At 47.6% G+C, this 17,434-nt stretch overlaps 1 protein-coding gene across 1 annotated transcript in view; it reads right to left on the bottom strand.

Annotated features, from left to right (window-relative positions):
* Positions 1 to 17,434, bottom strand: part of ADAM33 (ADAM metallopeptidase domain 33) — a 60,817-nt gene that overhangs the window by 40,002 nt on the left and 3,381 nt on the right. The window contains exons 2-4 of the mRNA XM_073612322.1: positions 11,549 to 11,628; positions 9,100 to 9,176; positions 2,376 to 2,454 (exon numbers count right to left, since the gene is read on the bottom strand). Coding sequence (XP_073468423.1) covers positions 2,376 to 2,454; positions 9,100 to 9,176; positions 11,549 to 11,628 — 236 coding nt within the window. The remainder of the gene's footprint in view (positions 1 to 2,375; positions 2,455 to 9,099; positions 9,177 to 11,548; positions 11,629 to 17,434) is intronic.

The following is a 17,434-nucleotide window of genomic DNA, read 5'->3' as shown; positions in this document are numbered from 1 at the left end:
GGAATTGGGGTGATCTCAGATGAGAAGGTGCAAGAATTGGGGTGATGTGATGTGTAAAGGTGAAGGAATTAGGGTGATCTGAGGAGTTAAGGTGCAGAAATTGGGGTTATCTGAGGTGTGAAGGTACAGAAATTGGGGTGATCTGAGGTGTGAATGTCCAGGTGTTGGGGTGATCTGAGGTGTGAATGTCCAGGTGTTGGGGTGATCTGAGGTGTGAATGTCCAGGTGTTGGGGTGATCTGAGGTGTGAATGTCCAGGTGTTGGGGTGATCTGAGGTGTGAATGTCCAGGTGTTAGGGTGATCTGAGGTGTGAATGTCCAGGTGTTGGGGTGATCTGAGGTGTGAATATGCAGGAATTGGGGTGATCTGAGGGGTGAACATGCAGGAATTGGGTTGATCTGAGGTGTGAAGGTGCAAGAATTGGGGTGATATGAGGTGTAAAGATGCAGAAATTGGGGTAATCTGAAGTGTAAAGGTCCAGGAATTGGGGTGATCTTAGGTGGGAAGGTGCAGACATTGGGGTGATCTGGGGGTTGAAGGTGCAGGACTCAGGGTGATCTGAGGTGTGAAGGTGCAGGTGTGAAGGTGCAGGAATTGGGGTGATCTAAGGTATGAAGGTGCAGGAACTGGGGTGATCCAATGTGTAAAGGTGAAGGAATTACGGTGATCTGAGGTGTGAAGGTGCAGAATTAGGGGTTATCTGAAGTGTGCAGGTGCAGAAATTAGGGTGATCTGAGGTGTGAAGGTACAGAAATTGGGGTGATCTGAGGTGTGAATGTCCAGGTGTTGGGGTGATCTGAGGTGTGAATGTCCAGGTGTTGGGGTGATCTGAGGTGTGAATATGCAGGAATTGGGGTGATCTGAGGGGTGAACATGCAGGAATTGGGTTGATCTGAGGTGTGAAGGTACAGAAATTGGGGTCATCTGAGGTGTGAATGTCCAGGTGTTGGGGTGATCTGAGGTGTGAAGATGCAGGAATTAGGGTGATCTGAGGTGTGAAGGTCCAGGAATTGGGGTGATCAGAGAAGTGACAGTATAGCAATTGGGGAGATCTGAGGTGAAGGTCCAGGAGTTCGGGTGATCTGAGGTGTGAAGGTAAAGGAATTGGGGTGATCTGAGGTGTTAATTTGCAGGAATTGGGATGATCTGAATTTGATGGTCCAGAAATTGGGGTGATCTGAGGTGTGAAGGTCCAGAAATCAGGGTAATCTGAGGTGTGAAGGGACAAGAATTGGGGTAATCTGATCACCCCAATTTCTGCACCTTCACACCTCAGATCACCCAAACTCCTGGACCTACACCTCAGATCTCCCCAATTGCTATACTGTCACATTTCTGATCACCCCAATTCCTGAACCTTCACACCTCAGAGGTGTGACAGTATAGCAATTGGGGAGATCTGAGGTGAAGGTCCAGGAGTTCGGGTGATCAGAGGTGTAAAGGTGCAGAAATTGGGTGATCTGAGGTGTTAATTTGTAGGAATTGGGGTAATTTGAAATGTGAAGGTCCAGAAATTAGGGTGATCTGAGGTGTGAAGGTCCAGAAATCGCGGTGATGTGAGATGTAAAGGTGCAGGAATTGGGGAGATGTGAGGAGTGAAGGTGCAGGAATTGGAGTGATCTTAGGTGTGAAGTTGTGTAGGTCCAGAAATCGCGGTGATGTGAGATGTAAAAGTGCAGGAATTGGGGAGATGTGAGGTGTAAAGGTCCAGGAATTGGAGTGATCTTAGGTGTGAAGTTGTGTAGGTCCAGAAATCGCGGTGATGTGAGATGTAAAAGTGCAGGAATTGGGGAGATGTGAGGAGTGAAGGTGCAGGAATTGGAGTGATCTTAGGTGTGAAGTTGTGTAGGTCCAGAAATCGCGGTGATGTGAGATGTAAAGGTGCAGGAATTGGGGAGATGTGAGGTGTAAAGGTCCAGGAATTGGAGTGATCTTAGGTGTGAAGTTGTGTAGGTCCAGAAATCGCGGTGATGTGAGATGTAAAAGTGCAGGAATTGGGGAGATGTGAGGTGTAAAGGTCCAGAAATTGGAGTGATCTTAGGTGTGAAGTTGTGTAGGTCCAGAAATCGCGGTGATGTGAGATGTAAAGGTGCAGGAATTGGGGAGATGTGAGGTGTAAAGGTCCAGAAATTGGAGTGATCTTAGGTGTGAAGTTGTGTAGGTCCAGAAATCGGGGTGATGTGAGGAGGAGTGAAGGTCCAGGAATTGGGGTGATTTGAGGTGTGGAAGTCTAGGATTTGGGGTGATCGGAGTTGTGAAGGTCCAGGAATTGGGGTTATTTGTAAAAGCTTCAATGGCAAACATTTATCTGGAGAGTACTATGAGCTCTTCCATTGCTCCCCCATAGACGCTCGTACAATGTGTACATCACATACCAGATGTCCCGGTGACTCGGTGACCAATTCTCCTTCTCCTCTGTAATAGGATGCCGTGAAATTCAGTGGCAGGAGATCTCTGAAAATGAGAGCAGCTATTATATATATTGATGAGTACACTTAGATCTGGCCAATATAAAGGCAAAGAGCGGACAACAGACTAGTCACTGGTATTGCATGTAGTTGCTCTACAGCTGATATTTTCCCCGTTACTCTTATCATCCCTTGTTCTCTGAATGGAAGAAGTCATCTTGGTAGAGACAGGCTACTGCCTCCTTATGTCAGATCTCCCATGATGGGATGACCGGTGATCCGATAAATGGGGAAAGGGTAAAGATGGAGAACCAGCAGGTGGGGTGGAGGAAGCCCAGATCCATAACATTAATGAATAAGAAACAAGGAGATCCTACCTCTGCAGGTCCTCAGGTACACCTTCCACTCCAGGACTAGCAGTGCCTTAGATCTCACACTGCAGATATACAGCTATAGTCCTACACAACAGGAGTGCCTAGGCACACTGACATTCCAGGAAGTGTACGTCTATATTTTAGGAGGCGATCAAGACAAGGTGGCACAGTGATTTTTATGGTTAGCACTTCTACCCTGCAGCACTGGGGTCTTCGGTTCAGTTCCTAGCTAGGACACCTAGTATGTGTTTGAATCTATGCATATATGTGGGATAGGGACCTTAGATTGTAAGCTGCTGGAGAACAGAGACTGATGGAGATGTGTAGTATGTATATTGTTGGCACTATAAATGTCTGTGATCAATACATTTCTGGTTTGCCCTTATAACATAGCAAATCCTCAGTTTTTATATTCAAGTCCACTTTGAGGGGACTGTGGTGTCCATTCACTCCAAGTGACCATTCAGAGAAGAACTAGGGTTGGGAGGTAGAAGTTGTGAAAAGGTACTTTTAGGTGAAAGCCGTCATTTTTGTGTGGAATTACATTTTGGAGATAAAGGACGACCTTTGACATTTAAATTAAAACACATGTATACACTCTTCTGAATATATACTGTACATATGTATACTACATCAGGGTCCCCAAAGTCCCCCCCCTTACATCAGGGTCCCCAGTGTTTCCCTCCCGTACATCAGCATCTCCCAAGTTTTCCTCCTTACATTAGAGCCCTCAGAGTCCCCCCTTACATTAGGGCCCCCCAAAACCCTCCTTACATCAGAATCCCTAAAGTCCCCTCCACTTTACATTAGGGTCCTCAGAGTTCCCCCCCCCCCCCCTTACATCAGGGTCTCCAGAGTTCCCTGCTCTATATCAGGGTCCCCAGCATTCCACTCCCCTTTACATCAGGGTCCCCAGAGTCTCCCCTTACATCAGCATCTCCAGAGTCCCCTCTTACATTAGCCCCCCCCCCTGGTCTCCCCCTTACATCAGGGTGCTCACAGTTGCCCTACCCCTTACATAAGGGTCCCCACTTCCCAGAGTCTCCTCACATATATCAGCATCTTTAGAGTACCCCCCCCCATCAGGGCCCACCAGAGTCTCCCCTTACATCAGGGTCCCCAGAGTCCCCCCTCCTTACATCTGGGTCCCCAGAGTCCCCCCTCCTTACATCAGGGTCCCCAGAGTCCCCCCTCCTTACATCAGGGTCCCCAGAGTCCTCCTCCCTTACATTAGCATCTCCAGAGTTTCCCACTTTACATCAGGGTCCTCAGAGTTCCCCCTTACATTAGGGCCCCCCAAAACCCCCCTTACATCAGAATCCCTAAGGTCCCCCCCCCTTACATCAGTGTCTCCAGAGTTCCCTGCTCTATATCAGGGTCCCCAGCATTCCACTCCCCTTTACATCAGGGTCCCCAGAGTTTCCCCTGACATCAGCATCTCCATAGTCCCCTCTTACATTAGCCCCCCCCCAGGTCTCCCCCTTACATCAGGGTGCTCACAGTTGCCCTACCCCTTGCATTAGGGTCCCCAGAGACTCCCCTTACATTAGAGCCCCTTAAGTCTCCCCCCCCTTATATCAGGGTCCCCAGTGTTCTCCCTTTACATAAGGGTCCCCACTTCCCAGAGTCTCCTCACATATATCAGCATCTCTAGAGTACCCCCCGCCCATCAGGGCCCACCAGAGTCTCCCCTTACATCAGGGTCCCCAGAGTCCCCCCTCCTTACATCTGGGTCCCCAGAGTCCCCCCTCCTTACATCAGGGTCCCCAGAGTCCCCCCTCCTTACATCAGGGTCCCCAGAGTCCTCCTCCCTTACATTAGCATCTCCAGAGTTTCCCACTTTACATCAGGGTCCTCAGAGTCCCCCCTTACATTAGAGCCCCTCAAATTCCCCCTTACATCAGCGTCTCCAAAGTCCCCTTCCCTTTACATTAGGGTGCCCAGAGTCCCCCCTTACATCAGGGTCCCCAGAGTCTCCTCTCATATATCAGCATCTCCAGAGTACCCTCCCCCTCCCCCACACATCAGGCCCCCCCTGAGTCTCCCCTTACATGAGGGTCCCCAGAATTCCCTTCCCCTTACATCAGGGTCTCCAGAGCCCCCCCCCCTCCTTAGATCAGGGTCCCCAGAGTCTCCTCCCCATTACATCAGAGCTCCCCTCTTACACCATGGTCCCCAGAATCCCTCTACCCACATTAGGGTCCCTAGAGCCCCTCTTCTCTGAAAAATCCTTGTAATCTACAGTCTGATCAGGTAAAATGTATCTAACCCCAGAAACAAAAAATGTTTTCTTTTTTCAGGGTTTTTTCCTTTATGTTCTCCTGGTGATCCTGCCAGTAACACACTTCCTGTCCTTGGGTGACAACGCTCACTCACTGTACTGTATCTCTGGAGGAGCAGCCTTGTATCCGGAGCACTGGGCCCATGTTCTGATAATCGGGGTAGGCTTGTGTACTTATCCGGTCTTGTTGTGTACAGTTCAGGTGTGGGACGGATCGGTAGTCAGGTATTTATTATCATTAACCATCTCCCTCCTGTACTGTAGAGACACGCGGGGAATGTGACTACCGAGAGGAATTCCGGCAATGCTGACACCTCAAAGCCATCACATCTGCTGCCTCCCTCCTCATAGCTATGGATTCTGTATTCCTTGGAAGAACGTCCCCCCCCCAGGGGGCAATGAGGGCCCGGGGAGAAAATTGTTTATATCCGATCAAAGAGCGACTCCAGGTGCTGAGTATTTAGATTCTGCTGCTATCCAGGAAACTCTGCAATAGTGCTAAAGTCTATGAACATTAACCACTTCAATACCGGCCACTTTCACCCCTCTTCCTGCCCCAGGCCAATTTTCAGCTTTCAGCGCTTTCACACTTTGAATGACAACTACGCGGTCATGCAACACTGTACCCATATGACATTTTTATCATTTTTTTTTTTAGAAATTTGGAGGTATTATAGGGGTTTTTTTTTTTTTTGCTAAACTAATAAAAAAAAGACCAAACATTTTTAAATTTTTATTTTTTTTCTTAGTTTCTGTTATAACATTTAGCAAATAACTATGTTTTCTTTACTGATGTGCGCTGATAAGGCTGTACTGAAGAGCACTGAGGAGGCAGCACTGATGGGCACTGAAAAGGGGGCACTGATGGGCACTGATGAGGCAGCACTGATGGGCACTGATGAGGCAGCACTGATGGGCACTGATGAGGCAGCACTGATGGGCACTGATAGGCGGCACTGATGGGCACTTATGAGGCAGCACTGATGGGCACTGATGAGTCAGCACTGATAGTTAGCACTGATGGTACTGCTGATATCCTGCACTGATGGGCACTGATAGGCGGCACTGATGGGCACTGATAGGCAGCACTGATGAGGCAGCACTGATGGGCACTGATAGTTAGCACTGATGGTACTGCTGATATGCTGCACTGATGGGCACTGATAGGCGGCACTGATGGGCACTGATGAGGCAGCACTGATGGGCACTGATGAGGCAGCTCTGATGGGCACTGATGAGGCAGCACTGATGGGCACTGATGAGGCGGCACACATGGGCACTGATGAGGCAGCACTGATGGGCACTGATAGTTAGCACTGATGGTACTGCTGATATGCTGCATTGATGGGCACTGATAGGCGGCACTGATGGGCACTGATGAGGCAGCACTGATGGGCACTGATGAGGCAGCTCTGATGGGCACTGATGAGGCAGCACTCATGGGCACTGATGAGGCAGCACTGATGGGCACTGATAGTTAGCACTGATGGTACTGCTGATATGCTGCATTGATGGGCACTGATAGGTGGCAAATATGAGGAGACATTGATGGGCACAGATGAGGCTGCACTGATAGTCAGCACTTATGGGCATTGATAGTCAGCACTTATGGGCACTAATAGGCAGCACTGATGGTACTGATATGCTGCACTGATGGGAACTGATAGGTGACAATGATGAGGAGAGACTGATGGGCACTGATAGGCAGCACTGAAGGGCACTGATATGTTGCACTGATTGGGCACTGATAATTGGCAGTGATGGGTACTGATAAGTGGTAATGATGAGGAGACACTGATGGGCACTGATAGGCAGCACTTATATGCGCTAATAGTCAGCACTGATGGGCACTGATGAGGCAGCTACTGATGGTACTGATATGCTGCATTGATGGGCACTGATAAGTGGCAATGATGAGGAGACACTGATGGGCACCGATGAGGCTGCACTAATAGTCAGCACTTATGGACATTGATAGTCAGCACTGATAGGAAGCACTGATGGTCAGGGCAGGACTTAGGGTGGTAGGGGCCCCTGGGCTTGAGTCACTTTCGGGCCCTACCCTTCTATACATATGCACAGCTCTATAAAACAGAAATAGAAAAGGACAAGGTGCGCCAGACTCAGTGCAGTATTAAAGAACTTCTGTTTAATTGGACAAGACAAAACAGCCAAATGGCTACTCACAAAAGTAGATAATATATAAGCATATAAGTGGGGGATACTGTACTGGTATTCCTCCTGGGTCCACGATTAATAAAAGCAATAAAAATGGATAAATTGATAATTACCGTATTTATCAGCGTATAACACGCACCCCAAGTTTAGGAGGGAATTTTAAGGAAAAAAACTTTTAGGAGGGAAGTTTAAGGAAAAAACTTACATTTAAATGCCCATCAATGCAGCCTTATCAGTGTCCATCTGCAGCCTTGTCAGTGTCATTGCAGACTTGTCAGTGTAGCCTTTCTCCAGTGTCATTTCTGCCTTGTCATTGCAGCCTTTCAGTTTAAAAATGGCGCCGCCGAGATACAGATACTCTGTATCTTGGTGGCTTTCGGCGGCTCTCGGCCGCTCTCGGTGGCTTTCGGAACGGGCGGGGCCTGCGTTGCCCCCTATTGGCCGGGGCCCATGGGCTTGAGCCCCGTGAAGCCCAATGGAAGGTCCGGCCCTGCTGATGGTATATATACATTTTATACAAAAATTAAAATTAAAAAATTAAAAATTTTAATTTTTGTATAAAAACTGGTAGCACAGTGTTTACAAATGGGTATAGCAGGTTAGAGCTGCTTTATGGATCCTGAGTTTTTTTTCTAAACTGCTTGGGCAGTTCCTATTAGACGTGACCTTTTTGCTTAATGTGGAATAAAGGGCGCAAACGCCAATGGTACTGTTTTAATTTAATCACTCTTCATCGAACAATTTTTTGATATTCAGTAGTATTAATGACATTCCTCATAGACCATTAGGCTAATATTATGCCCAGTTATTTTAATTATAACCAAACAATAGAATATCAGCTTTTTTGTAGGATTTTAGGGCATATGCCCTTTTCCAATATGGCGGATCGAGGAATACCACGAGTTCAGAAGTGGGCGTTCCGCTTGTTATGTTGTGTACATATGGCAGTGAGTCAGCACGCCGCCCGTACCCCTGGAAGACGTCATCTCTGACAAAACGGCGTAGGGAGGAGCGGCGTGCTGACGTCACCACACACTGCGCTGAACCCGGAAGTTACGGGCAGCATACGAGAGCCGGCCGGCTCATGTTTTTGTCATCTACCGCTGAATTGACATCTATCTAACTGTAAGTGCAATCATTTTTATTTGAATAAATACTTTTTTAAACGGATTACACTATGGATTCTTCATATCTTTTCCCGGCTTATTGATGGATATGTTTCATACGTGATGACATCTCATATTGAAAGCGGGGGAGATCTTTTCTGGCGCTGACAGCTACCACAACACCCGAGGCTGGGTAAAAGCCTAAGGCACGTTGGGTCTCTGTGAAAGGAGACCTAGGGAGCTGGTAAGCGGCAGTATTATCTGTGGTGGAGGCACCTTTGTTCAACATATCCTCACATTTAATACGTTTAGTGTTGGAATTGCATGTCACTATCTACGTTAAAATCTTTAATCCATCTCTTGGGAGAGTGTCTATATCAGTGGACTTAATGCTCCTTTTTATACTATCCGATATTATTTGATCGCACATGCACAAAAATTTTCCTCGTACGATTCCAGATCGTACGATTTTCGTTTAGTCAGTATAGTTGTCGTCTGAAAATACAATACAAATACATTACAACACATGACATCACTTCCGATTTTTTTTTTTCCTGTCGTACGAGAATTTTCGTGACTTTATCTACCTATTCAATTTCTACTTGCGACTATTAAGCAAAAAACGGACATACGATATTCGGATCGTGTGTACGGGCCATTAGTGTTCTCTCCATCTCTTCACTAGGGAAAGGTCATGTTTTGTCAAAAGCTCCTCTGTAGGGCGGATGAAGATACAAACACACAGAACTTACTTGGCCTTGGTCAGTTTCAGGATGTGATCTTTGTCTTGGATCCGGACCATGTATTCAGCCTGGTTCTCATAGAGCACCTAGAAAATGGGAGTCTCTATTAATACCAAGTTTAATCAATAGATAATCAGAGACTGCAGACAAGCTACAAGAGATGGTCGGAGACTGCAGACTTATTACATGAGATCGTCAGAGACTGCAGACATAGTACAGGAGATGATCAGAGACTGCAGACATATTACAGGAGACGGTCAGAGATTGCAGACATGGTACAGGAGATGAAGAGAATGCAGACATACTACAGGAGATGATCAGAGACTGCAGACATTCTACAGGAGATGATCAGAGACTGCAGACAAACTACAGGAGATGGTCAGAAACTGCAGACATAATACAGTAGTTGGTCAGAGACTGCAGACATACTACAGGAGATGATCAGAGACTGCAGACAGACTACAGGAGATGATCAGAGACTGCAGACAGACTACAGGAGATGATCAGAGACTGCAGACAGACTACAGGAGATGATCAGAGACTGCAGACATATTACAGGAGACGGTCAGAGATTGCAGACATGGTACAGGAGATGGTCAGAGACTGCAGACATATTACAGGAGATGACCAGAGACTGCAGACATAGTACAGGAGATGATCAGACACTGTGAACATGCTGTTGGATATCAGGGACTTGTTTAGCTCACAGTCACAGATTGAACACTGATTCCAAAAACCTGCTGGAGATGTTTTGCTTTTGCAGCTCATTTACAAATCAATCATTTCACATTTGTACTCTCTCCTCCTATCAGCATATTCCTTGTCAGTGTATAATATACACATGACTCTCCTCCAGAGTGTCCTCTGATCCCTCCTGTATTGAATTGTATTGTAACTCTACTGTCTGCCCTCATGTTGTAAAGCTCTGTTGGCATTAAGATACAAAAACCCTTCTGTGTGCGGCAGCCCCCCCCCCCCAATACTTAGCTGAGCCCCACGTCAATCCAGCGATGTTGCACGAGTGCCTCGGCCGTCCGGGGACTCTCCCTCCTCATTGGCTGAGACAGCACCACTCGCTGCTGTCGATCAAAGCGAGTGAGCCAATCAGGAGAGAGAAGGGGGCGGGGCCGGGCAGCGGCTTCATGTCTGAATGGACACACAGAGCAGCTGCTTGGCTCAGGTGCCCCCATAGCAAGCTGCTTGCTGTGGGGTCCCTCGGCAGGATGGAGGGGCCAGGAGGAGCGAAGAGGGACCTGAGAAAAGGAGGATCAGGGCTGCTCTGTGCAAAACCATTACACAGAGCAGGCAAGTATAAAATGTTTGTTATTTTTAAGCAAAAAAAAAACCCAAAAAAACGAGACTTTAGTATCACTTTAAGATAATAAACCTTCTGTGTGCAGCAGCCTCCCTTAACCCCCTAATACCTGAGCCCCATCTTGATCCAGCGATGTTGCATGAGAGCCTCGGCTGTCCGGGAACTCTCCCTCCTCATTGGCTGAGACAGCAGCGGGGGGGTGCCATTAGCTTCCACTGCTGTCAATCAAAGTCAGTGAGCCAATGATGATAGAGAGGGGGCGGGGCTGAGACAAAGCACCATGTCTGAATAGACACACAGAGCAATGGCTCGGCTTGGGTACCCCCCATAGCAATCTGAGGGAGGGGCTAGGAGTGCCGGCGAGGGACCTGAGAAGAGGAGGATCGGGGTTGGTCTGTGCCTAACCACTGCACAGAGCAGGTAAGTATAACATGTTTGTTATTTATTTATAAAAAAAAAAACAGAGACTTTAAAATCACTTTAAGGGCTGACTCAAATGTGCAGATCAGTACCTCGTGGCCTCTGCCCACTAACTTCTATAAGTTTCTCCAAACTTCTAGATTCAGGGGGAAGTACCAGAGACCCCCCTCTCTGGAGTCACCCAGCCTGACCTGCTGCAACCCTGACCCAGTTTCTGACTCACAAAGTAACTATGAGCCATAACTTAAAATTTGCCTGTACTAACACTCGTAGCACACTAGAGGGTGCTACACCGCAAAAAAGCGAGGTGGATTTAGACTGCACCCTTTGCAAGTGCAGTAGATTTCATTTCCCTCGGAGCTGAATGTGGTGAAGCTCTGTTGATTTCAACCATCCAATCGTGTGCAAGCAAAAAAAAGCAGTTTTTTAAATCTAGTTTTCCTCGCACCTTACTGGGTATTCTTTACAAAGTTTCATCACATTCACAAAGCTCTGGGGGCAAACGAGTGCTACTTGCACAGTGCACAGTCCATTCCACTTTAGGAAATCCACCCCAAAAGTGTTCCTTACACCCCCCCCACCCCCCCACCGCCTCCGGTACTGCATAGCGGTGTGCTCAATGAAGATGATAAAATAGGATTCATCTACATTGTTATATTCTCAGCAAGATAACGACATGCTGATCTACTCTCCCCTCTTCATTTTTCATGATGAGATCATCACCTTGTGTGCGCCGGGCGCTCCAGGACGCTCGTCGCCATGATTGTCGTCTGATATTTCCCGGCTCCATGTAGAAGGGATGGCTGCAAGAAACGGGCACAAGAGGGAAAAAATATCAGTAAAATCTCTCCCCATAAATGGTCTAATTTGAGTTGAATTTTCAACATTTTACACGGGCTACATTCACATGTGTCTACAAGAAAAACAGAAATAGAAGGCGCACACCTAGTGCATTACCAAAGATAATTTAATAATAAGAAATTTTTATATAAAAGTGGGTACTCACAAAATGCAACTGAGAAAAAGGCCACAAACACAGTGCATTGACATACACAGAACACGGGGTACAGCTAACACGTTTCGGGGGGCGCACCCCCTTCCTCAGAGCTAGGCTTCACATTAGTGTGTTGTGGGAATGCCCTAGACATGTGCGGTTCGTTTCATTCTGCACTAAAATTCTGGAAAAATGTTCATTATTCGGAAATTCGGATGTATCCGAATTTCCGAATTAGAATAGTACCGAAGTTAAAACTAATCTAAAATGATGAAAAAAAACATTAGGACGAAATTCAAATTCGAATAGTTTTCAAATTTGAAATCGTTTCAAATGTAAATAGTTTTCCAATTTCCAAAGAGAATAAAATAGAATTTTTTTTCTATTCTATTCCTTTATTTTCTATTCTATTTTATTTTTTTTGGAAATTGGAAAACTATTCGAATTCGAAAATTTTTCGAATTCGAAAACTTTTCGAATTGATTCGATATCGAATAAACAAAACAAATCCCGAAAACTAATGAAACGAATGAAGCTAATTTGACTAAACAAATTGATGTAAATAACGAATCGAAATGAAACGAGTTTTCTCATTCTGCACATGTCTAGAATGCGCACAAAATCATGCGCTTTGCCGCACCACACGAAAACGCGTTGCCTTTTTGCTGATGCACAGTGACGTCATCTGTCTAATTTCAGCTTATTTTCCTGGCCCGTCATGGCAGCATACAAAGAGTCGCGGCTCCGCCTCCCACAACCTGATATGACTGGTTAAAGAGGAACTGCAGTCTGCTCACATAATTAAATAATAATAATAATAAAATAATAAATAATAATAAAAACATCTTTGTCCTTCTGAAGCTTCCCTCCAACCACTTTGCATATTAATTTATATATACTGGGATTCTGTACTTGCCAAATATGCTGCAGAATTCTCCCTCCACTGAGTCTGGCTGCAGCCATTTTAACTGTGGGCAGCTGAAGCTGCTGCCTGTTCACTTCCTGGATTTACACAGACACACAGAGGCACACCTCCAGCTCTGCAGCTCTCAATGGCCCTCTTACGACTCACCCCCTCCCTTCCTTCCTGGCAAACTCTCACGAGAGTGTGAGAGAGAGCTGTGCATGATGTCATAAGCCTAGGCTAATGACCAGACAACAAACAGGAAGTGGGCTGTATAAGGGATTTACTGGCAGAAAAAAAAATGTTTTACTATCCAAAGTTAAAACAACAACAAGGGCAGAAGAGTTAATAAATGGAAAGATGAAGAAAATTACTGAAGAGCCCATAGTTGGCAACATTGTAAAAAAAATTTTAGGGACACTTTTTTGGCTGTAGGCGGAGTTGCATTATAATTAGGGGGCGTGGCATGCATTTGTAGGTGTGGCATAGAATAAAATAAAAACACGGTCGCTGCGAAAAATGGGCGTGGTTTACGTGAAATGGTGGACGTGGCTTAAATGGGCGTGGCTCAAAGGGGAGGTTGTTAGAGTCTGCAATGAATGAGGGATGGAGAGGGAAAGGAGGAAAGGGGGGGAGAGGGATGGAGGGACAGCAGCCCCAAATCCTTCACAACAATAGAAATATGTGTATTCCAGAGTTTAACAATCAGCAGATAAAGATACTCCAAACACCTGGTGTTAGTGCTTCAATCATCCCGGCACCATGGTTGTTATGGTGTCAGGAAGTTTGAAGCGCATTATTTCTATTAATACATTGTAATATAAAATTAAATCATTCAACTCACCATAATGCAGAATCAGTGGGATCCCTGAGCATGTCACCTGCCTACTTAGTTGCTTGAAGTCACTACTATATCACATATACTAAAACTGAATTAATTTCTAACACTTTATTTTTCACTCATATACATGACCTGCTCGTGGCAAATGTCCCCAGTCAGTAATTACCCAGCTCGCTGCGGTACACAGACCCAGGACTCCCCCCCGTGGCGGCCTCGGCATCGCACAATAAAAATGGAGCCTTGCTACAAAAGCCCTGTTTACAAATGAGACAAGCAGGACCAGCAGCCAACCCAGCCTGTCACTTCCGTCTCTGACCGCTCAGCACAAAACTCTCCGCTCTCTCGTGTACGGCAGAGGATTCGTGTCACATGTTGCTCCACGGGGGGCGGAGGGTTGGCAGCGGCTGATCTCTTGTTGTGTTCAGTGGAGAGGGGAGGGGTCTCCAATCCCTGCAGCACTGAAGAGAGAAGCCGATTGGCTGCCCTCTTCTTTCCACTGAACACAAGGGGAAACAATACTTGTGACAAAGGCGGCGGCCATCTTTGTGTAGCCCACTGCCGTTTTTAGCCAAAAATAATTCTGATTTTCCCGGGACAAAAGCAAAATCCCGGGAAAATAATCGGGACAAGCCTAAATCGGGACGAGGGTCGCAAAATCGGGATTGCCCCGGGAAAATCGGGACTGTTGGCAAGTATGAGAGCCGTTTTAACTATAAATCAAAGACAGACCCGGCTCACAGCATTCTCCTTTTTGTCCTTACCTGATCAGGACTGGAGTCGCGCAGCAATATGGTCCTCTGGGGACACCTTCGATACACTTTATTAAGTGAACCCGGCTCAGCTTATGACAATATAATTTGGAAAATTCAATGTGCATACTTACGCTACTGACCATTAAAAAATGTTCACTCACCCTCCCGTATGGCGAGTTCCAAGTGGCGGCCGCTTAATTAGGGGCGCTGCCCCTCTAATTCATGCGCCCAGCCCCCTAATCTACATGCAGGGCACCAGACGCATGGATTCCAATGGGTTTTTTTTTTTTAAGTACATGATTAGAACCTGAGGCTCTATTGGCTTAAAAAAAGGGTGGGCTCGGGGCACGGAGCATTGTGCCCTGAGCCCACCCAGTTGTGTGGCAATAGTTAATTAATACTCGCTATTGTCTTCTGCTTCTCCTACTAGCCAATCAGGAAGCGGTTGGCCGAGAGGAGAAGCAACCGTATTGACCGCTGGGGAGGAGATACAGGGGGAAGCCGCTGAGGAGGAGACGCAGGGGAAAGCCGCAGAGGAGGAGACGCAGGGGGAAGCCGCTGAGGAGGAGATGCAGGGGGAAGCCGCTGAGGAGGAGACGCAGGGGATGCAGGGGGAAGCCGCAGAGGAGGGGATGCAGGGGGAAGCCACAGAGGAGGAGACGCAGGGGAAAGCCGCAGAGGAGGAGATGCAGGGGGAAGCCGCAGAGGAGGAGATGCAGGGGAAGCAGCAGAGGAGGAGACGCAGGGGGAAGCCGCAGAGGAGGAGATGCAGGGGGAAGCAGCAGAGGAGGAGACGCAGGGGGAAGCCGCAGAGGAGGAGATGCAGGGGGAAGCAGCAGAGGAGGAGACGCAGGGGGAAGCCTCTGAGAAGGAGACGCAGGGGGAAGCCGCTGAGGAGGAGATGCAGGGGGAAGCCGCAGAGGAGGAGACCCAGGCAACCACCTAGATGGGGTAAGTCCTGGGTTTGCCTATCGACCAAGCAATGGGGGGTGTAGGATTTCGACTGTTGGACCAACAGCAGGGGGGGGGTGTTTCACTGACCGACTCCCTGGGGGGTTGGTGGGTGGTTTGTTTGTTGGCACCAGCCAACACTGTTAGTTCCCCATTGCATGCTGCCATGTTGCGCCAGAAAAAATAAAAATTGTATACTTACCTTTCCATTATTTTTCCTTTCCTGGCGCACCTTCATGGCAGCATACTGATTCCCAACCAATGGGTGAGAGGTACAGAGAATGTTGTGAGCCGGGTCAATTTTTGATTTATCCTATCAGGTTGTGGGGGCGGAGCCACGACCCATTGTATGCCGCCATGAAGATGCACCAGAAAAGGAAAATTACAGAGTATACAGTTTTCATTTTAGACGCACAGTGGTGCCATTAATTGTTAAGGCTCTATGCGCGCCATGCAGGTGTGTCCGGAGCGCTTGTGTTTCCATGCATTTTCCGCATTTTCCCGCTCGTTGCCGATAGGGCTGCCCTACACATCAGAAATTTGCCAAAAAAGTCTCTGACCCTTCTGCAAAATCACACCGCACTGAAAATGTTAGCAGATGCATGGGGGGGGGGGGGGGGGTACCACTAAGAATGAATGGCGCTGCCGCTCGTCTGCTATAGGACAGCGTGTTTCTGTGCGTGTTGAGAAAGCGTGTGATTTTGCGCCTGTTTCCACAATGCACAAAGTGGTCCTAATGACACCGCCACATCACACATCTCTCTCAAAAGAGTCAGGGATTTCTTTTGAGTGTTTCTTGCACATTGGGCAGCCCATTGAAACAAATGACCTACCATACATGAGACGCACGGAAATGCATGGAACTACGCACACACGCTGACCGCGTGAACGGAGCCCATACCTTTGTTTTCCCATCCACAGTTGTGTTCTGTATCTGTGGAGGATTTCTCTTTTTGACAGACAATTTCTCTACAAATACAGATTATGGGGGCCCGTCACTCTACAGATCTGATCATACAATGTTATCATATACTGGCAGAGCTTAGCCCTATAATTGTGTGACTATGAGATTGTGCTGCGGGTGACCGAAGTGTAAGCATGGCCATAGATGGTTTGAATCTTAGCACGTTTAGCACGGACCGTCTGAGATTTGAACCATGTACGGCAGTGGTGACTGGTGCGCCATTTTTTGGCAAACAAACAACCTGCCAGCCTCCCCCCGGTTGGTCTGTCAGTCAGATCTGGATGGTTGTCGGCATTCCTCTCCTCACACTGACAGTGCATGAGAAGAGGCTCATAAGCAGGGAACATCTACATTGGTAATCAGGGCACTGATCATCAATGTCCTGATTATCAGTGCAGCCCCAATAGTGCCCACCAGTGCTGCCAATCAGTGCTGCCTGTCAGTGCCTATCAGTACTGCTTTCTATTGCTGCCTATCAGTGCCACTTATTACAGCCTCCTATCAGTGCCCATTAGTGTGCATCAATTCCGCATATCAGTGCCCCCCCATCAGTGCCGCCTATCGATGTCCATCAATTCCACATATCAGTGCCCCCCCATCAGTGCCGCCTATCGATGTCCATCAATTCCACATATCAGTGCCCCCCCATCAGTGCCGCCTATCGATGTCCATCAATTCCACATATCAGTGCCCCTCCTATCAGTGCCGCCTATCGATGTCCATCAGTGCTGCCTATCGATGTCCATCAGTGCCGCCTATCGATGTCCATCAATTCCACATATCAGTGCCCCCCCTATCAGTGCCACCTATCGATGTCCATCAGTGCCGCCTATCGATGTCCATCAGTGCGGCCTATCGTGTCCATCAGTGCTGCCTATTGGTGTCCATCAGCGCCACATATCTGTGCCGCTTCATTCGTGTCTCCTCATCAGTGCCCATCAGTGCCGATTTATCAGTGCCCATCAGTGTCCATCAGTGACGCCTATCAGTGCCCATCAGTGTGCATCAATTCCGCATATCAGTGCCCCCCCATCAGTGCCGCCTATCGATGTCCATCAATTCCACATATCAGTGCCCCTCCTATCAGTGCCGCCTATCGATGTCCATCAATTCCACATATCAGTGCCCCCCCATCAGTGCCGCCTATCGATGTCCATCAATTCCACATATCAGTGCCCCCCCATCAGTGCCGCCTATCGATGT

The sequence above is a fragment of the Aquarana catesbeiana genome, linkage group LG01 (assembly GCF_042186555.1).
Source record: "Aquarana catesbeiana isolate 2022-GZ linkage group LG01, ASM4218655v1, whole genome shotgun sequence".
In the NCBI taxonomy this organism is placed as follows: domain Eukaryota; kingdom Metazoa; phylum Chordata; class Amphibia; order Anura; family Ranidae; genus Aquarana; species Aquarana catesbeiana.
This window is presented reverse-complemented; position numbering and strand designations above follow the sequence as displayed.